Here is a 20848-nt window from a genome sequence, read left to right as displayed (position 1 = left end):
TGTTGCTCTCCAAATGTGTTGATTCCAATGTCCCCTCTTTGCTCATATTACTAAATTTCCTGGATATCTGTGTTTATTTTCCATATGAAGGTTCAAATCAGCCAATCTGACTCTAATTTAGGAAGAATCATTATCTTCACACTATAACTAATGTATATGTATTTATAAGCTTTCCCGTTCAACAGTAGGACGTGACATTCAGTTTACTTACATGTTGCTTTAGGTCCTTCTCTGTCTCTGTGCTACTGTGTATTACTGTGTATCTGCTGTGCTGCGTGTATTACACTGGGGTTTCTTCTTCCACTGGATTTTCTAACTGGTTGTCTGTATATAGGGAAGCTATAGATTTTTACGTATTAATTTTTTACCCGTTCACCTTCACCTTACTGAGCTCCTACTGGGTCTCTTGGTTTTACACCTGCAACTGTTGATAATCTCACTTCCTCCTTCCCGGCTGTCACAGCTCTCCCTTCTCACTCGTGTGGGTGTCATCTCGCACCTATAGCCAGGGTTCTGCTGCTGTCAGTGGCCAGCCCGCCTTCTTACTCAGTAGGGACAGCTTGTAGTGTTTAATTGTTTAGCCTAATGTTGGCTTTGGCTTGCTGTGTGGGAAAGTGCGTGCATGTCCATACGCATCCGTGCACGCATGCACATTAACACGTGGAGCCGTGTAAGGAAGCACCTGTCTGTGCTCCTTTTATTGCTTCTTAAAGTCTGGAAGCATGTTGAATTGTGTCAACTGTTTCTTGACTGTGTGCAAGTGACAGCAGAGTGTCATCTCTAGCTGCCCGTATGGCGTGCATGGGCTTCTGGGCCATACATTTTATTTCCTCACATACAGGAACACACTCTGGGGATGTGGTTGGAGTTGGGCTCGGAGACACAGGTCACCCCTTCCAGGCCCCTCTGGGATGTGGCCAGGCTCCTGTTCTCCCACAGAAGTCCCAGGCTCAGAGTCTGTGGCTTGGCCCCTCTGAACTCTCTTAACAACGCGGTGCTGGTCCCTGGCCCAGGGTCCTCAAGAAGAGCCAAAAACGGTGTGGGGCGGGCATGTGTGTGGCAGGCGGGTCAGGCCTGTGCTGGAGAAAGGCATGAGGGAGGGAGGGAGTGTTCTGAGACCCGTCCTCAGAGGGATAGTCAGGAAACAAGAAAATACAGTTGACCGTTGGTGAATGGGGAAGAAACCTTTTGTCCTTTATCTCAAAAAGCAGAGCCATGAGGGTCTCTCCAATCCCAAGGGGGCTGGGTTTCTGCTGTGGGTTTGGTGTGCTGCCTCCTGAAGCCAGCAGGGGGAGCTGGAGAAGCATTTAGAAGAGGATGGTCAGGGCAAGGAGGTCCACCCGTTCCGGGATGGCTGCCGGCTGCCGGGAGCCCCCAGAGGGCAACGAACCAAACCGGAGGGCTGGGAGCACCCTGCGTTCTCGGAGAGAAGAGCTACCAGCGGGTCGGCCTCCTGCCTGTCACCAGAGGCCCACAGAGGCTCCAGTCCATGGTGGTGGGGGAAGGTGTGCCTGGATGTGGACTGAATCCAGGCTCATGGCCCCGTCTCCAGGTGTGCGTTTTATTCTTGAAGCACAGAATTTGGACTTGCATGGTGTTTGGACAGTCCCAAAACACGTGCAAAGTAAGCGTGTTACTCCCCCCTCCCCCGCCCCCCATGCTCTTCTGTTTCTGAGGTAGGACCCCTTGCAGATCTGGAAGCCTCGGATCATGCCTCGAGGGAGGGGTGCTCTGGACGCCACGTGCTCTATGGCCCCAGCCAAGCCCCTGAATCTCTGAGCCCGGGCTGAAGCATCCAGCATGGACTTACGTTTCTCCTCCCTCTGGCCCTGTGGCTGCCTGCCTTGTTGAGATGAATCAGTGCCAGAATCGAAGTCAGCAGAGGGTGCTCTGAAAGTACACACTGGCCAATGGATCCCACTTACCAACCGGCTCCTTGTTTCAGAAGCAGTTCTTTTGCTGTGCGGGATATTGCAGTGAAGGCATGGCACTGGGGGCTGGCATGAAGGACAGACACGATGTCCTTCTTGGCTGGGGACTCAGAGAGCCAGTGGTCCCTCTGGTGAACACAGGCCACAGTCAGACTCCCATGTTCCATTGGCAGAATGAAGACCTGGGGCCCCTGGCTTTGCACGTGTCCTTGGGACTTTAGTGCCTGCTTAGTTGTGTGGACTCACAGAAGCCTGTGTCTGTGGCCAGTGGTGCAGTGTCCACAGCTGCCTTGGGGGACTTGGGTGATGCTTATGCTGTTTCTGATTGCCTGGCCCGCCTGGGCGTCCACTGCTGCCATTTCCTGCCTGGCTCCCACCTGGCTCCTACCTGGCTCTGGCACCAAAGCAAGAGCCGCCCGCACTCCTGGCACGCCTGCTTGCAGACTGGATGCGGTTGCTTCACAGCTGTCCCCCGTGAATCAGGCATGGACCCCTAGACACTGTCCCTGAGACCTGCATGGCATTGCTCCTGCTGTTCCCCTTGAGCTGGTGGCTCTGGTTTCCCTGCCCGGGGGGTTTTGTGGGCCCGTGGTATCTCTTCAGAGGAAAGGGACGAGAGTGCAGAATTGTGACATGTGATGGATTAGGAAGGCTCAGCTACAGACAGCAGCCAGCTGGCGAGTGCCCAGCAGAGTCGGCAGCGTGCAGGCAAGCATGTCGGGATGAGCTGGGTCTCAGAGGGTGGGGGTGTGTCGGAGGAAGTCATGTCGCAGCAGTCAGGGCCTGCTCTGATGGTGTTTCCCGAGTGTGTGCTGAGCTGCTGATGTGGGGTGTGAGCCCACGGGTTCGGGATGCCTTGGGTGGGCAGTGGAGACGGATGTGCACTGGCCCTAGGCAAGTTTGTTTTCTGGATCTGACCCTAACCGTGTGTCTGGAATTGCTCCTGCACTGGTCCTAGTCTGACGACTTCACACAGCCCCTCCTTGTAAACCAACCTTAGTTTCCTCTTCTCTGTATGTTTTGAGACTTTCTAAGACCCTGGACCCAGTTGGTTTTTTCTTGTGTCTTCCCACCAGGCACCTTGGGAGGTGGGGGGTGGGTAGGCTGGGGGGGTTCTGCCTGCAGTTCAGGAGCCTCCTTACCTGTCATCCCACTCTCTTACCTGGAGCGCTGTGTGGTCTGAAGTCCCTTCTCAAGTACTTTCTGTCACTTTTCTTACAGCAGTTGTGTAGTTTCCAAGGTAGACCAGGCCTGGTCTTTTTTGAGAAGTTGGTATCTCCCAGCATTGGTGGAGTTAATGGCTGTTACTTTGCATGTGGTTTTTTTCTTTATTAAGCTCAGAAAGCTGAGGGTTGAAGTAAATCATTCAGAGTCATGGATGAAATGTTTCCTTTGGATCATCAGTCTCCACGGAGCTCAGCACCCAGCACCCAAGCCTGGGGCGGCACAAGTGCCCAGCCTCCACTGGACACCACAATGCCAGGGGAGCAGCAGGTGGAGGCGGAGAGCTGCAGGGCAGATGGTGTTGCTGGAGAGGGAGAGGAGGCGGTGAGACTCAGGGTCCCTGTGGACACTAAAGAGGTCCTGAGCTAGGTGCCAGTGCCGGCGGCTGACCCGGGGTGCCCCCATGCATGCCTGGACGGCCCAGCCTTTGCACTGCTCCACACTTGCCAGGCACATGCACGCACATGGGCGAGTGGCCTTTCATCTGCCCTGAGTGTCTGCCTGGACCCTGTGGCAGCGCCTCTGTGTACACACTGGCTACAGCCGTGCCTTTAAGCTGCCTGCCATGCTGTGGGTGCTGGTGCCACCAAGCGCTGTCCAGAGTGTACACTGGGGAGAGGCAGGCTAGGAGCATGACAGGGGGCTGCTGCGCTCTCCTGACTCCCCTCGCCTGGCACCCAGGTTTGGGAAAGAGTGGACAGCAGGCCTGGCTGCCCGGGGACAGGGTGAAGTCCCTGCCGGGTCCCCGGAAACCACATCCACTTCCCCCTCACAACATTCCTTAAGCCCCATGGAAATATTAAATGAAGTCCCCATTGAAAATAACCTGACATAAAGTGTCCAGCCAAATGTCTTTGAGTCTAAAGCATTTTAGGTGCAGCCCTGCAAGGCCTGGGAGGGGTCAGGGCTGGTGAGATTCCCATGTGGACCTCTGTTCCTCCTGACCTGCTGGTGACACAGAAGCAAGGCACTTTCTTTTTCCCGTTTAAGTACTCCTTCCAAGACCTTGTGACTGTCCTGTCAGTGTCAAGGGAGGCCCAAGCAGGGAGACACATTTTTTTTGTTGCGTCTCAGCAAGGTCACTTCTGCCGTCGGATACGGAATGTGCTCAGGCAGCTCTAAGTGTGTCCAGTTAGAGAGATTATCCTGGGACGATGGCTTTGCTGCCCTAAGGGGCTGTGTTCTCATGCTGAGAAGAGCTTCCTGGGCTTCCGGACAACGGAGCCCCCTCTCTAGGCACCTTACTGGTGGGTTGGTTGAATTTTCGTCTGGACTTTCCGCCTGCACTGGCCTGAGCCTGGCTGATCCTCTGTACCGTAAAGCAGAATGCTGCAGCTGGAGGGCAGGGGCCTTGATTTAGGACGGTTCATGAAGGCAGAGCGAGGGTCATGGGGCCAAATGACCCTCCAGCCTCCCTCTGGTAGCCTCAGAGCCATACCTCCCTGCATCCTGTGGGCTCCCCTGCACCGCTTCCCTGTACCAGCAGCTGATGAACTCTGGGGAGGAAAGTTTCCTCCTTTTTTATTATTTTAAGACTACTTGGTCAGCCTTCGTAGGCCGCCATCGCTCTGTGAATTTCCCTTTGGGCTGAGCTGTGCGCATGCAGCTGAAGCTTGGTGTCCTCAGACTTTTAGGAAAGCAGTTTGGGATTGGGGGCGGGGTCAGAAGCTCTTGACCCTGAGCTCTGTCTGCAGTTCTGCTTGGGCTTCTGTGAACACAAATCAGACCGTGTCCCCACATGCTCCTTGGGATCCCTGCTATCACCTGCTGCTGTGTTTACTGCTAGAGGGGCCCAGTGGGCTCCCTGAGTCCCGCAGGTCCGTGGGCACACTGTGGCCATAGCCAGTCACCCAGGAGTGTTCTCAACACTTAGCTTCTGTGCGTGCTGAAACCAGCTCAGTGTTTCTGGGCCGGCAGAGAAGGAGATGGACTTTTTCCCTGAGGTTGTTTGCTAAGTTGGTCACTACCCAACTTCAGAGAGTATAGGTCCTTTCTTCCTGTGGAAATCTGTTTTCTGTAATTGTGTTGGACCCTGGAAAGTCTCACCAGTTCTTTTGAAGTGAATTTTTTTTAAAGAGTCGACATCCCTCTCAGTAAAGTGTTTTGAATTCTGGCTCTGAGACCACGTGGAGGCAGAATGATGACGGTCCCCTCTGGCTCTATAGGGAGGTCGCCTGCCCGCTTCTCTTGCAGAACTCGGTGGTGGAACCAGGAGCTCCTGCTCCCCAAGGAGGGCCAAGTGGGCCAGGCCAGGCAGAAACAGCAGTGTCTGCTGCTGTGGCAGCATAAATGACACAGCAGAGAGATGGTCCAGAATGTGCAGGTTTTGAAATAGCAAGAGCTGCAGGAGGAGACAGAGTTACATAATGTGGTTGTGCTGTGCTGAGTGACTGGGGTGGCATTGTGACCAATTGTGGGCCTTCAGGAGAGAGGACCAAGGCAAGCAGGAAGAGCCCTCAACGGTTAGCAGTGCATTGAGTCCCACTCACGGGTGACACTGACAGGTGCACCACAGCTGGGGGGCAGAGAGTCGTCCCAGAGCCCAGGAGGTCTGCCACCTTGCCAGCTCCAGGCATGTTCAGTCTGCTGCTGGGCATTGGACATGGGTGACGTTGGGGGACAAGTCCATTCTGACGTGGCCTGTGTCTTCTGCACAGGGCCCACTCTGCGTGGTCACGTGGGAGTGTGTGCTTTGGGGGTGACATGTACAAGGGCCCTGCCCTCCCCATTTGCTGATGCGGGTTTGGCAACAACTCCCAGCTGACAGATGGGGGAAATGTGTTGGCACAGACCTGACTCCATGAGGATCCAGGAGCCTGTCTTGCTGGGCTGACTGGGGACAGGGACTCCTCAGGGTTCAGTTACTTCTCCCAGCAGTCAGCAGGTTTGCTGGCAGGCAGACTGAGGTCTTCCCTGGGAGTGGCCACCCATCCTCAGGCAAGACTGCCTGGCTATGTGTGCCACCCCCACAGAGGCTGCTTCATGGGGCCCCCACCCCTGTCACCCTTTGCTGTGTCCCCACAGCTCCCTGCCCTGCAGGTTTTCATACCTCTAGGCAGTCAGGGGACTGCCTGGCTCCTTTACTCCTAGGGTCTTTGTCTTGTGCAGGTGGTGCTCTGGGTCGGCCTGGGCGTCCTGGTGGTCAGCACACTCACCACCCTGTCTGTGAGCGAGGACACCCCTGTGGACTTGGCAAGGGAAGCCCCTGGCATCCAGCTTGGGGAGGCTGAGGGTGTGATGAAGGCAGAGGCAGCGGCCCGGCTCTCAGGTACGCGGCTCTCAGGTACGCCCACAGGCCCCAGCCCCTGAGCCTTCTCAGGGCAGTCTCCACAGAGTCAGCTCGGGGTCGTGGGTGCAGGTGGTGCTTTCTGGACTGTCTTGTGGCTCTGCTTCAAGGATTGTGCTCATCCTTCCAGCTGTCTGTGTCGTGTTTGGACAGAGCAGGGCGGGAGGCCCCAGGCTTGGATTCCGCCATCCCTGCCCACAAAGGTGCTCTGTGCATAGAGGCTGGCCAGGGCGGAGCCGCCTGTGTACAGGGACAGCGATGACACCAATGTGTGGCTGAGATGGCAGTGCCTGGCCTTCGACGGGTGAACAGGTACTTGAGTTTATGGGTGTGGCTCACGATTGCTTGTTTTGTTTTGTTCTAAGCATGTAAATTTCGAGTCAGTTTTGTCCTCTGCAAAATCATGATTATGCCTCAGTTCTTTTTACCAGTTCACGTTATTTATTATTTGTCTACCAGGCTTGATGATAGAGTTATGGTTGTACTCCCTCACGCAGCTGTGGGTATCCTCAGAGAGGCCTTGGCAATGCCCTGTAACCCTGCCACCCCCATTTGCAGTTGCATCCGTGGGGGGTGCAGGGGTGTGTTTTTTCAGGGGTCTGGCTCTCTGGGGCACAGCAGCAGCTGTGTGTGTGTCTGGGTGGTTTATGCACCCCCAGGCCTGCCCAGCCACAGATAGCAAGGGTAGCGCGATGGCTCCCTGCAGCCCCCAGCAGTGTGAGTGGGTTCTGTCTGCGGTGACATCTGTCCTGAGGCTTCCTCCCTGACGAGGGTTGGGCCCACGCATTGCACTGACGGTGCGTCCGTGTGTGCCCGGCTCAACTCTCCTGAGGAGACAGACTGCAGCTCGGAGTCCATCCAGTGTGCGCTCTGGAGGACCCTGTGGGGGTAGCAGTGCCGTCCGTTGCTGGTGACGCCTGCCCTGGGTAGGGGTCCCACCTCCCCACCTCTGTAAGGGACAGAAGAAAAAGTCCCGTCAAAGGGCACCCAGGCACCTTGCTTGATTGCTAGAGCTGCCTGAGCACCTGGAGGCACAGGCTCTGCACAGTGACCTCTGGATTTGTCACCATCTTGGTTTAGGCTCGACATGCCTGTGCTGGAAAAGCCCCTTCCTAGAGTTACCCTCATGCAGACTGCCCCAAGGGAAATGCTGTCTTGGGGGCTTCTTGAGACACCCCTGCACTTGTAATAGCTGAGGATGCTTTCTTTTGCCTTGACGGGGTGGTGAAGGCGGGTGGAGGAATCTTCCTTTCTGGTGTCCTTGCAGCCAGCAGGTTGAGGAGCAGGTGGGGCCCACAGGGCAGGTGCTTGTGGACAGCTGGAGTCACGAGGAGAACAGCATGGAGCGTTTGGAAGCTGCAGGTCACTGCATGCTGCCTGGCATTGGATTTGGTCATTTGGACTAGACTAAAGTCCACTTGAAGAGGGGGGTGGACATTGTGTGCCCACCCCAGTTGACAGCCAGGCTCAGTCCCACCTGGGGAGGGCCAATTGGATGTCACTATCTGAGATGCTGGACACAAAGTGGGTGCTGACAGGGAGCCATCGGTGGAGGAAGAGGAGTCAGGGTGAGGGGTGGCGTCATGGTGAGCTGGGAGCTGAATCCAGGGGCCAGTTCCTCACCCCCTGCAGTGAGGGCACCATGGCTTCATGTGCTCGGGGCGGGCTCAGCAGAACTGGACGTAGCATGGTTTCCCATCTCTGCAGGCTGCAGCCTGCTTGGTAATGAACTCCCTGGTGTCCGTCAACACCCAGGCTCCCTGTCCCCATGGCGCTGGGCAGCCTCCAGTGCAGCCGGCTGAGCAGCTGCATCCTGTCACTCAGGCGTGTGCGGGCCGCCAGCTCACCTGGCACCTCCGGAGGCCACATCTGGTTTCCATTTCTTCTGGGAGGCTGTAACAAAGCACACGCCCTCTTGGGACCATGTGCTGTTTGCTTCCAGTGTGTTCTGTAGTTCTCCAGCCACCGGCCTCCCCTCCATTGGCGGGTTGCCCAGGAGGCAGCACTGGGGTGTCACTGACGTGTGCCCTGTCAGAGTGCGGCTGAGCTCTCCTGGTCTCTCTGAGGTTGCAGAGGCCAAAGACAGACTCCGTAGACCTTGGTGGGTCCCTACACTGGCCCTGGCTGAGACTCTGTGGACACATGTGAGCCTGTGAAGGCTCACGATGATGATTATCCATTAAAAAGGCTAATTAGGCCATTTATCTCTGCTTGATGGCACCCTGAAGGTTCTGGGGGGCAGACCCAGATTTTGCGAGTTGTTCCCTGTCGTGCACTCCCTGTTGTTGTGCGGTGTTGGGCAGCTCGGCCCTGTCACACACAGGGCCATGACACCACCGTGCTCCTGCTCCTGCTCCTGCTCATGGGAGGAAGGGGCAGGGCCTGGCTGGAGAGGTGACCCATACTGCAGTGACGTGGGACCAAAAGAGGACCTGCTGGGCATTGACATGTTCCTGTGTGTGGATGCTGGTGGCAGAGGTGACCGCAGACCTCGTGGGCCCAGGCCTGAGTTGTGGGCACATGGCTGTACCCTGGCGTCCTGCACCTCCAGCCCGAGGAGCCTCTGTCTGCTCTGCTGTCATCTGCTCTCCCCTGAGAACCTGCCCTCTCCTCCACAGCGGCTGCACCACCTGCCTCTCATGTGGAGGTGGGAACGGCTCCCGGCTCCCTTGACAAAGTGCTAGGACCTGTTAGAGGCCCGGGTGCCACACTCTCCTCCCCTCCACCGCAGGCCAGCTCCATGCTGCTGCAGCTTTCCCTCGTGCCCCGCAGGGAAGGCTTTTAATAGCTCCTGTGCCATGTCCCACGCGCCCTCCTCCTGTTGTGAGTTGTGAGGGGAGGCGGCAGGGAGCTGGTTTCACTGGTACTGCACGAGATAACTGTGCTGGCACGTGGACTTGGCCAGATCTGAAAGGGACCCCTTTGGGGGCAGAAAGGGCACTGCCTCCTGGCACCATCTGACCTGTATTGAGCCCCTGTGATCTGGGACAGCTGTGCTGGCCCTTGAGGCACAGCACGCCCACTCTGCTTGTTGCCTGTCACAGACATGCCTATGTGAGGGGAACCAGGAGGAGCAAACGAACCCACCTTGCAGAGGTGGCCACGGTGCCCCCAACACTGCAGCAGTGGGTACAAGAGCCAGGTGACCTGAGCTGCTGGAATTCCCCCTCAAGTTTGGAAAGATTGTGTAATGAGGTCGACTACCAGCCAAGTCCAGAGATTGGGTTTGAAATTAAGCCATAATAAGTGTACTCTCCTCGCGGCAGCATCAAGAGAAAGGCAGAAATCTGTTATTAGGAGAGTTACCTGGAAGCGGGGCCTGGCTTTTTAAAAAGTTATCTCACATGGCTATTGCTCTTGGCTTTCCAAGTGCGTGATCACAGGGTCCTGAATCTCCTGAACTTGGGGCTGCCTGAGTTGAATGGGAATTTCATCAGAGGATGTAGGGGTCGTGTTTAAACATCAAGGCATTTTGGTACTTGGCAAACTGCGAAGACCATTTCCATTTTTACTGATCACAAGGCACATGGCTTGTGCCAGTGTCCCACAGAGCTGACCATAAACTCACCATGGTCCCGCCCTGAATGTGGTGGGCAGGGGCTGCATTAGATGCTGCCATTTCTCCCAAGAAGGGGCATCTGCGACACCGGGTCCCTATCCCCAAGTCCCCAAGAATGCCTTGCTCCAGAGACGAGCCCTAAGCGGCAGCCACTGGGCCTCCGTCTCCCAACTGGATGGCGGGAAGGACAGGAAAGCCTGCGTGGAGCTGCCTCCCGCATCTGTGTGTCCCAGCCTCTCTGTCGCTCAGGGAAGCACCACGGGAGGTGAGGGGGCACCTGTTACCACGCCACATGTTCCTGCCTGTGAAAGGAGCTGGGAACCTGTGCTGTCACTGTGACAGTAAGGAGTTGCTGGAATACAGCACAAACACGGAATTTTCCTGGTTCTCTTACCAGTGATGCTGGTGGGCCTAGGCGTTTGGTGACTGGAGACGGTGCTCATGAGAATGGGAGAGGGCTGTGCCTCTGCCGGACGGACGTTCCTTATGGGTGCTGGCCCTGCCTACCCTCGTTTGCACCCTCCCCTGCTGCGTGTCAGTTGGTTTGTTTCCCAGAGCCCAGAGACTCCTCCTGAGGAGCTCCATCCACATGGTGGTGCCAGCCACTAACTGGCAGGCAGCACCCTGCTCATCACTCTGGGCCATTTCCTGTCTTTGAGCAAGCCACGGTCATGTGGCAATCAGCAGCAGAGCATAGGGTGTTTTTCAGTTGCTAATTTTGAAGTTCTGTGTTAGTTTTACTGCAACCAAGAGGCACTACTGGCAAACTCCCTGATGAAAATGCTGGTTCCATTTTGGAAAAGGTGGTGTTCATTGCCTGCAGACAGCTGCAAAGCTCTGGGGCCTGAGGCCACGCCTGCTGGGGCTGCCACTGGTGTGCAAGCCAAGGAGCTTTTACAGCCTCTCAGCCTCTGCCCGTGAAACTCAGGCCACTCACAAAGTGGTGAGAGGCGTGGCGTTCCCGGAAAGCTTTCCAAAAGGACCTCCAGGCAACCGCAGGCTGGCAGTGGTCATTCCCCAGCCTGTGCGGAATGTCCCTTGCAGACATGTGGAGCTCCTCCCAGAGCCCGATAATGGGCCAGGTTGCTCCTTCAGTCCCTGATGATGGATGGGATTTTGTTTCCTACTCAGAGGCAACTTGGTCCTGGTACACAGTGGAGGTTTTCTGTGTTTGTTCTGTAGTGTTTTTTCTTCCCCTCCCCACCCCCCTGGGCTCTGTGATCCCCCAGACAGACCCTGATTTACAGTTCTTCTTGTCTGCGCACAGGGGCCTTGCCAGGGGCAACTGTGTGACAGAAACCAGCGTGTTTCCACCTGCTCGGGCGGAGGGCCAAACTGCAGAGCCCAGGGTCTGCTTTCTGTTCATGTGTTCACTCCCCAGCAGGGTGGAACCTTCCCTCTACAGCTGGGCTAGGACCCTCAACCCCAAACCCATGCCAGAGGTGCTTTCCCCACATGCGCAGTTCTGCTTCCCGAGACGGAAGCACCAGGTGGTCTCACGAGGCTGCCGTGGAGCCGGGCAGTTCCCGCACTTTCGTCTTCTGGCGTGATGAGGCCTCTGCTGCTCTGAGCAGGATCTGTGGCCTGCCCTAGCGGCCTCACTCAGGCCCGGCTGCACAGGCAGCTTGCTCGGGCCCACGTTGCAGCCGTGAGATGGGACGCAGAGGTGGCAGCGGGCCACTAGGGCTGACAATTCTGTTTCCAAAGGTTTTCTCCTGGTCAGTTTGTTTGTTCTTGTCATGTTCGTCTAACACACAGAAAGAGGATTTTTAAACGGAGGCAGTTTCCGAATGGGCTGCGTTTGGACCCAGCCCCGTGTGCCCGCCTGCCACTGCACTGCGTGACATTGGCTGTTCCTGAGCTCAGGTCTGTGGGCACGGCCGCAGTGCTCTGCTCACCATGGGAAGCATGCAGCTTCAGTGGGCCTCCTTTTTCTCGTCTTCCTTTTGATGGGAAGTTCCCATCAGCAGTAAGCTGACAGCACTGCAAATCGACATTCATGATATTGCTTCCCTCAGGCCGGCCCCAGCCTTGGGTCCAGAGTTTGGGCGCGGCTGCGGGTGGCAAGGGTGGAGACAGAAGACTGAGCCCATCGTGGGCCCATGCCGCCACCTGGTGGTCATGGCTGAGCATGACATGGATTGACTCTTCCTGCCCCAGTTAGGTGCAAATTGCATTGGGACATATTTTTGTCGTGAATACATATGAAAAGTGACAGTTTTCTGTGCTGCTTTGCTGCTAATGATTAAACAAGATAAAAAATAAGTATGTAGACTTTGCCGTGTGGCCAGGAAATGTGATTACAATTCAGGGAGAAGCACCAGCTCCCTGTGCTGATGGGCGCTGCGGCCGTGTGGACTCACTGCTCACCTAACTGTGCTGTGCCCACAGTCCAGGAGCCCATCGTGGACGTGGCTGAGGATGGCCGTGAGAAGCCAGAGCTGCCCAAGGAGAAAGAGGAGCTGGAGCAGGCCCAGATTAAGGGTCCCATGGACATGCCTGGAAGGGAAGGCACCAAGGAGAAGCAGGAGGTGGCGCAGCTCGATCGTCCGGGCCAAGGTGGCGTGGTGCTGCCCACAGGGGCAGGGGCGGGGAGGAGGGTCTCAGGGCCATGTGTCTTTCTCCCTCAACCCAGCCTGAAGTGCTGGTCCTGTTTACCGTCTTTGTCTTTTGATTCCATGTCCTGCCCCTGGCTGAAGCAGCTTGCTCCTAGCTTAGGCTGCTCTTCTAACCTTCTAGAAATAGCTCCAATCCTCGGCTACACAGCAGTGAAGCCTGTCAGAAGCGGTGGCTGCTGTCAGATGGCGTCCCACAACTGGGAACCAGAGCCCAGTTCAGATTCCCTGGGAAGGGAGCGTGGGGGAGCCCCCTCCTCAGCCCAATCCCCCCAATCCATCCGCTGTGTCCTTCCAGGTATTGCTCTACCCATGGGCGAGGCCCACCGCCACGAGCCTCCCATCCCTCACGATAAGGTGGTGGTTGATGAACGCCAGGACCGAGAAGGACTAGAAGAGAACAAAGCTCCATCCAAACACACAGACGAAAAGGCTCCGGGGAACATGGGTCCGATGGTATTGCCTCTGCCCAATTCAGAAAGAGAGAAGTGGGAGCCAGAGAAAGGGGAGGTCAGGAAGAGGCCCGTGCAGGACCAGGCCTTGGAGGAAGCAGGTGGTCTTCCTGTGGATCCCCAGAAGGTTCCAGAAGCACATGGTCAGCCAGCTGTCCAGCCTGTGAGGGAGGACCTGGGGCCAGGTGACAAGGATCTGCACCTGGGGCCCCGGGCAGTGTTGTCTGAGGAGCAGAACGTGGCAGCAGGTGGAGGGGCGAAGGCTGACAGCGCGCCGCTGCTGGGCAAGGCCACCAGGGACATGGGGAGGCCCGCAGAGAACAGCGACCCTGGTGGGTATCAGCCTGGGGCTTATCTCAGAAAACTCTCCTTTCCCTCGGTGCCCTGCCCGCTCGTGAGAGGCTGGGGCAGGAGCAGAAGGAATTGATTGTTTGCACTTCTGTCTGGGTCTCTCTCTCCTTTCACAAGATTAGCATCTGAATGGAGCAGCCCTCCAGCGGCTGGGGGCTTGACAGCTGCTGTGATACCTGTCACACAGCCACTTGCCAGACCAGTAAACGTCAGGTGCTGCGCTGTCCTTGTGTGTGGGGCACACGCAGGATGGGCGGGGAGCGCCTGACAGGTAACATGTTGTTAGGTGCCCGGCTAAGAGCTGGTTAGGATGACACCTGCATTTTAATTGGCAGAGGTAGTTAACACTGGCTCACTGCCACCAGCCTGTGAGATTGCTAAATAGTTTTTTATTACTTCCTTGGTAATCATCAGGTTGAATATAAGCCGGGTTGGCGGGAGGGAGGGTGGCAGCGGAGAACAATTTCAGAAGACATCTGCCGCCTCTTTCGTCCCACCTCTTCCTTATTCTGTGTCCTCCACCCCGACTTTATTGCGAAACCTTTTGAGTCTTCACTGTGTGCAGGTGGGAAGGAGCCCCTCCCAGCAGAGAAGCTGGCTCCTGGGGCTGGGCTGCAGCCGGAGCCTCGAGAGCAGAGGGACGGGGAGCACCCAGGTGGTGACAAGACTGGCAGCAAGCTGGAGGGTAAGCTTTGGCTGTCCCAGCCCGACCTCACGGCCCCGGGAGGTGGTTGCCCCTGCCCAGGCCCCAGTGTCCGCTCTCTGTTGAGCAGACACCTTCAGGAGCTCCCTTCTCTTTTCCCACTGACAGCTTTTTCTCTGGTCCCTCCCAGGATCCTTTTTATCTCCATTTCTCCACTCAAAAAAAAAATCTGTCGCTTTGTCACATGGCTTTTAATTATCATTTTTATTTCATCTTAAGGCAAGTATGTTGATATTTCTAACACTCGTGGTATTTAAAGCCAGCCAGGTGTAGGGCGTTAGTACACCCAGATGTGTGGCTTATTTTCAGGCTGTACCTTGCCGGGGACCCAGCTTGGTGGCTGTGATTGCTCTGGTTCTAGCAGAGCCTTCCCACCCCGTGCCGGCTCCTGTCCCAAGCCTGTGCCCCCAGCTGCCAGAGCACATCTGCATGACCTGCAGCAAGGATCCGAGAATAAAATTCGTCTTTGTCCTCCACCAAACCTTTGTGGCTGTTTTGGGTTGACCCCAGCTGTTGGCTTTTATAGTCCCCTCCTCATGACCTAACCCAGTCGGGCTGCCCTTCTGTAGGGAGGCAGCAGCAGCTCTCCCAGCAGCCTGCCCGGCTGGAGAGGCCCTTGGTGACTGACAGGCTTCTGTGGCATGTCCTCTCCCCGCTGAGGCTCCACCCCCCACCCCACCCCCCGAGGCTGTGTGACTGAGCCTCCACCTCCCAAGCATCACCTGCACTTGGTAGCTGCATCTCTCAGGATGCTTGGCTCCTGTAGGCCCTCGGCCCACCAGGATACAGGTTGGGAGTGTCTGTTCCCTGCGGGCAGCAGGGAAGAGCAGCTGCTCGGCCCTCTTGGGCCAAGCTCTGGGAGCCGATCCTCGGCTGCTCTGAATCGGATTTGCCAGTGTATGCCCTTGGTTTGTAAGACATGCGGCTTGGCTCCCCTGCTGAGTCAGCTTCCCAGTGGGTCCTGTGGCCTCAGGACAGCCAGTCCCCAAGCATGCATGGCACTGTGGAAGGCCCATGTAAGCAGCTCCTGGGGTGCTGTGGCCTCCATGGGGCCGCCCTGGCCACAGCCGCTGGTGGTGCGGGTTCTCACGGGTCCTCGAACACTGAAGGGCTTGGAAGGCAGAACCACAAGGCACCCATTGGGTTTTCGGAGTTCAGGAGTTGCTTTAAAGTGTTACATACACATTATGTTTGTCTCAGATTTTAGTTTGGCTATTGTTTGTTGATTCCAATTCCTATAATCTGTTACCTAAACCTGTTTGATTCTTTGATTTTTTTCTTTCTGAAAAAGACTTCATGGTTTCCTATTCTGCCTTTTTTCCGTATGCCTCTCAATGGGACGAACAGCTGAAATTAAAAAGATAGTAGCAGGTATGAATCAAAAGCGTGTTTGTGGAGGGTTTAAGGCTGTGAGAATGGAATCCTGGCATGCATGCCTGCCCCAGGAATGTCCCTGCGCAAGGACACAGGTCAGACCCCAGGAGCCAGCTCACACGCTCCCCCGTCTCAGTCAACAGGTGCTCAGGTGGGGTCCATGACACCCCAATTCTCTCTCCTTTCGTGGTGCCTGCCAGTCCTCTCTACTCTATTGTGGCTCTCCTGTCACCAGAGGACTGCTGGGTGGCGTCTGTCAGCACTAGCACCACCTGAGCAGCAGGGTGGGGCCATGTGTACATGCTGCATGTGTGTGGCTGTTATTAACATATTCTGCACGTTCTTAATAAGTGGGAGGCTCCCAACCCATCTGCAAGCCTGGTCCCCTTGGTTCTGGAGGGCTCTGGCTGTGGGGATAGCCTGTCCCCTCCATGCTGTTCCACATCTGTCCTGTGTGGCTTCTGGTAGGTTGTGGTGCCCCTCCTCCACCCCCCCCCCCCCACTAGTCCTCTAGGAGCAAGTGAGGTGGTAGGAACTGCTGATCTGGAACCCCCAGGGGATGGGGCAATGTTAGCATTAGATGGGCCTCATCCTCATACACCCAGGGTGAGAGTGTGTCTGAGGCCAAGGTGGCTGGCCTGCAGCCTGGTGGCGGCAGTGCCCTGAGCATCCTTGTCTAGAGGGAGGTGTGTGGGAACTCCCTCTGTGCAACAGGACCTGTCCCTCCGAGAGGCGTCTTGACAGCCTTCAGGCACCTAGGACTGTGTGCTGCAGGGCTGGCCGGGCAGCCTGTCCTCCACATGGTCAGCCATAGTGTCCTTGCACCAGGTGTGTGGGTGAGGCCATGCCCAGGAGAATTCTGGCCCCACGCTGTTGGGGCTGGTTATTGTGTCACCCTTGGAGAGGATGGGCTGGCACAGGAGCCTCACTGGGATGCTCACTGGCTACTTGCAAAATGTTCTTCCTCCTAATTTGAGCTTTTACGCCTAACAGCCCTGGCCCATCATCCTTCTCAGCTCCCTAATTTAAAAGCATGTGTGCTGTAGGAATTACATAGGCTGTGGCTGCTTGCTGCCAGTAACTGACCCAGCACTGAAGCGTTCGTGCTACCCCATGGGTGGCCGCCACTGGCAGCTGGGGGTTCAGCCCTGGGCAGCTCGTGCTGTATTTGGTGGGTGCGGCAGGACATAGCAGTGGGGCGGGCTTTGACAGCGGAGGCTTCCTCTTACCTGACTGTTCTGCAGCTTGCCCCCACCCTCAGTTTCTCGAGGCCCCCTTGTGCGGGGCCAGGCAGTATCAGGAGCAGCATGTTGGGACAGCTGCCTATTGGCAGCTGCCCTGGGCCTCGCCGATGTCCCTACTCTATGCTTAAGAGGAAGATGGTTTGGGGGCCGGCCCGTGGCTCACTTGGGATTGCGTGGTGCTGACAACACCAAGTCAAGGGTTAAGATCCTCTTACCAGTCATCTTAAAAAAAAAAAAAAGGAAGACAGATTTTGTTTCTTTTTAAAATTCTCACCTTGGAGAAAAGTTTCTTAAGATACCAATTTTTTTTTTTTTTAAGAAATAGGTTATAGTTTTATTCGCTTGCATGCTTGTCAATGACAACTGAGTGTGTAAAGCAGGACAAGAATGTCACCTGCCCAGGTGGCTGTCCCTGATGCTCTGGCACCTCTCTTTGACTTGGCTTTTCTCCGACACTTGTTTTCAGTGAGCAACAAGCAGGGTATCTGGGACTCTGCGAGTGTGGCCAGTTGGAGAGTGATAGCGGTCAGAGCACCTGCTGGCCACGGTGGCAGAGACTGTGGCATTGGCTCAGCCTCTCCCAGGACCCTCCTCCCAGTGCCTCGCTGGACGAGCTCGCGAGGGTGGTGTTGATGAGGGGTGTCGTGGGGCAGACTCCCCATATGTGATCCTTGAGCTGTCAGCCTGGCACAGCACGGTTGGCAGCCCCCACATCCTCTGGTCATGTCTTTTCCAACCCCCAGAAGCGGGCAGGGCCGAGGTGCTGGACCACGCCGTCCTGCTGCAGGTGATCCAGGAGCAGCAGGCCCAGCAGAAGCGGCTGCTGGACCAGCAGGAGAAGCTGCTGGCCGTGATCGAGGAGCAGCACAAGGAGATCCACCAGCAGCGGCAGGAGGGCGAGGGGGACAGGTCCAGGCAGGGTAGGCAGGGCACCGCTGGCCGGGGCGGGGACAGTGTTGGGCCTAGTTAGGAGGGGGCATCTGCATCCCCGTGTGGCTGGATCTGAGGCTTAGTGGCCTAAAGTCCCAGAGGATGAATTTAAGTTTTGATTTGTAATTCATAATTGCTTGCAAGTTTGTTCTTTTTAATCCCTACGTTGGCAGCTTGTGTTCATTTCCGTGGCTAATCTAATGATCGACTTCTTTGCAGTGGACACGCAGCCCGAGCCCGGAGCACCTGCACCCAGAGGTCAGGAGGAGGAAGCCCACGTTGGGCAGGCCAGGGCGACGGTGGAGAACCCTCCTCCACAGCCTCTGGAACCTGTCCTAGGAGTGCCTGGGGGCCACCCTGCTGTGGCCCAAGAGCTAGGCCAGCATTCCCCAGAGGAGCCTGAGGGGGCTGCGGGCAGAGACCTGGCCGGCCCTCCTGCTGGTGGATCCGACACAGAGCCCCGGGAAGCCCAGGTCAAGCCAAGAGAAGGCAGGAAGGGCGCTGTGCCTGAGGCGGCCGGGGCTTCTGTGGAGGAGCAACTCCCCAAGGACCCAGAACAGGTGCCCCTGCCAGACCCTGCCGGGGTACCCAGGAGCCCAGAGAAGCACCTTGCTGAGGAATTCCCCAGGCAAAGTCAGGATGTTTTTGGTGGAGGTTCCCAAGAAAGCAAGAAATCCAGAAAGAAGGCAGCAGCCACTGGTGCCAGCGCTCGGAAGGAGGCTGACCAGCTGGCAGCAGGGGCAGGGTCCCAGGAACCTCATGCGAAGGCCCACGGCCTGGGCCCTGCAGCCGGCCTGTCTAGCAGGGCGGGAGCAGTAGCCCCCCAGCCCCAGGTCGTGGGAAGTCAGCTGGAGCCCCGGGCTGTCTCTGATGGGGCTCAGGGTGGGCAGCAGGGTCAACAGCTGGACCTGGCTGGTCAGCCAGAGGCAGTAAAGGAGGCCCATGGTGGGGAACACGCGCCTGCTCCCCCAGGGCAGCCAAGAGCTGGGGAGGACGCCACTGAGCAGGAGCCCAAGCAGAGGCCAGACTCTGTGCTTGGGCCCAGACCAGCTGTCCCTGGGGCTCAGAAGCCGGACAATGCCAAACCCAACCGAGACCTGAAACTGCAGGCCGGCTCCGACCTTCGGAGGAGACGGCGGGACCTTGCCGCCCGTGCTGAGGGGGGGCTGGCCCTGAAGGATGGGGTGGTCATCAGCCTGCATCCCCTCCCCGACGTCCGGCTGAATGACCTCCGCAGTGCCCTGGACGCCCAGCTCCGCCAGGCCGCGGGGGGCGCTCTGCAGGTGGTCCACAGCCGGCAGATTAAACATCTGCCCGGGGCTCGGGAGGAGGCCTGAGCACTCGGCCACTGCAGAGGGCCACCCAGCCGCGTCCAGGCTGAATTCACAGCCACGCTTGTGTTGAGTGAAAGTCTTAAGATTTTGCTGTCCACAGCATTGTTTTCAGAATGTTCTTCCTGTCATCCTGTCGCACTCTGAGGTCCCCCAAACCTGTCCAGACAGAGCTCACTGCAGCCCATGAGGACTGGCCCCTGCCCTGCACTGGACAGTGCAGCCATGCCCTGAGGCTCAGATGCTGAGGAGACGCTGAGCCTGTGACCAGGTCCTGTTTCCGTCAGTGACGGGCCCCATCCTGCCGCCTGTTGCCAGCTATGGGACAGAAGCTGAACTGGATGATGTGCCCAAGGTACAAATGCCTTTGACACACGGGCTACTGTGAGAACCACCCGCTTAACCACAGACTTCCAGTTACTCAGAAGCTTCATTGTTGATCTAGTGTTTTCCATGAGTCTTATAGAGATTCTTAAATAAACACTTCTGCCTTCAGCCTGCTGCTCTCAGCGAGTGCTATGTGGTGTCTGAGGCGTGGGGAGTGGCAGTTATGGACACACCAGAGGGGATCGTCTGGAAGCCACTGGGTGAACACTGCCCTCTGTGCTGCTCATGGCCTGCAGAACACCGAGAAGAGTGGAGTTGGTGCTGAGGGGTTACTTAAAGGAATTCAGGATTCTGGACAATATAAAGTGATGACTAGAGGTCGTGAAAGATGGGTACCATTAACCAGAGGTCGTGTTGACCTGTCAACTGGATGCGTTGCCACCCCAGAGACCCACCAGAAGCAGAGCTGCTCAGTGCTCAGAGGCCATCCAGACCCCAGTGCCAGGCTAGTGGCCATGCTGGCCTGCAGTCAGGGCAAGGCTCTTGGCTTTGTGCCCACTGGGAGCGGTAGGGAGGCCGCTGTGGTAAGTGCAGCGACCTGTGCTGGTGCTGTGTCTCCCTCAGCCTGCTGTGGCAGAGAGAGCCAGCTGCCCCGCAACCACCCGCTTCCTCTTGTCAGCGCAGCTGTCAGGGCCTTGCTCCTGTGAAGTTGGGGGAGAGTGTGGATGTGAGGTTCCCCTTGTGGACACTGCTCGTTGCAGTCACCCTGGCCCGTGGGAGGCTGCTCAGTGGTGACCGAGGTCTGCCGATGCACTTGAGAGCTTGGGGATGGGACTTTGCCTCAATGCATGCCCCAGACCCTGCCACGGAGGACCACGTCTGCAGCACCCCCAGAGGCTTGCAGGGGCCTGGCCTTGGCCCCAGGTCCCACTCTTTCCCCTCTACCTTTTGAAATCCTTTATATTTTTTATTGTAGCTTCTTAACTTGAAAGGTGTCATTGGGCAGCCTGAACACTAGAAAATTAATGAAGGGAGTGGGAGCTTCCAGGCCGAGCTATGATTCCTGCTAGAGCCTGAGAGCTGGCTGTGGGGGCCGCGAGCCCTGCCCTGCTCACGCAGGAGGCTAGTGCCCAGACAAGGGGTCTGGGCCTGGGGTCACCTTCCATCCTTATTTTCTGATTAAAAACAGTTCCAAACAAACCATCATGTGGTGGCAAAATGCCTCCTGGGCCCTCTCTGGAGTTGGGGCCCCATCTCCAAAGTTGCTTCGAGCTAGATTCTCGCTCCAGCTTGACCTTCCTGTGCATCTTACCTGGGCCCAGTTCTCCCTCTTTTCTGGAGCTCATTCCTCCCTCCTCTCCTTTCCTGCAAAGACAACTGGTCATTAGAGCAGGGCAGGGCACCCCAGCCCAGCACCAAGGCACATCCAGCACCGGCTGTGCCCCAGCTGCTGCCCACCCCTACCACCTCCACGTCCCTGCACTCAGACACAGGCAGGGATCTCCGTCCCACGGCCTCCGC

At 56.9% G+C, this 20848-nt stretch overlaps 1 protein-coding gene across 4 annotated transcripts in view; it reads left to right on the top strand.

Annotated features, from left to right (window-relative positions):
* SLC38A10 (solute carrier family 38 member 10) overlaps positions 1-20527 on the top strand; it is a 46324-nt gene extending 25797 nt beyond the window's left edge. The window contains exons 11-17 of one of the 4 annotated variants that reach the window (XM_063080895.1): positions 6264-6423; positions 12392-12559; positions 12914-13399; positions 13984-14103; positions 15469-15492; positions 17483-17659; positions 17889-20527. In XM_063080895.1, coding sequence (XP_062936965.1) covers positions 6264-6423; positions 12392-12559; positions 12914-13399; positions 13984-14103; positions 15469-15492; positions 17483-17659; positions 17889-19006 — 2253 coding nt within the window. In that variant the 3' untranslated portion in view covers positions 19007-20527. Of the gene's footprint in view, positions 1-6263; positions 6439-12391; positions 12560-12913; positions 13400-13983; positions 14104-15468; positions 15493-17482; positions 17660-17888 lie in introns of all 4 variants that reach the window. The other 3 variants (XM_063080894.1, XM_063080897.1, XM_063080896.1) reach the window with 3 other exon arrangements.
* The last annotated feature ends 321 nt before the right edge of the window (positions 20528-20848 follow it).

The sequence above is a fragment of the Cynocephalus volans genome, chromosome 16, assembly GCF_027409185.1.
Source record: "Cynocephalus volans isolate mCynVol1 chromosome 16, mCynVol1.pri, whole genome shotgun sequence".
NCBI classification, from domain to species: domain Eukaryota; kingdom Metazoa; phylum Chordata; class Mammalia; order Dermoptera; family Cynocephalidae; genus Cynocephalus; species Cynocephalus volans.
The sequence above is the reverse complement of the archived record's forward strand: the minus strand, read 5'-3'. Positions and strand labels throughout refer to the sequence as shown.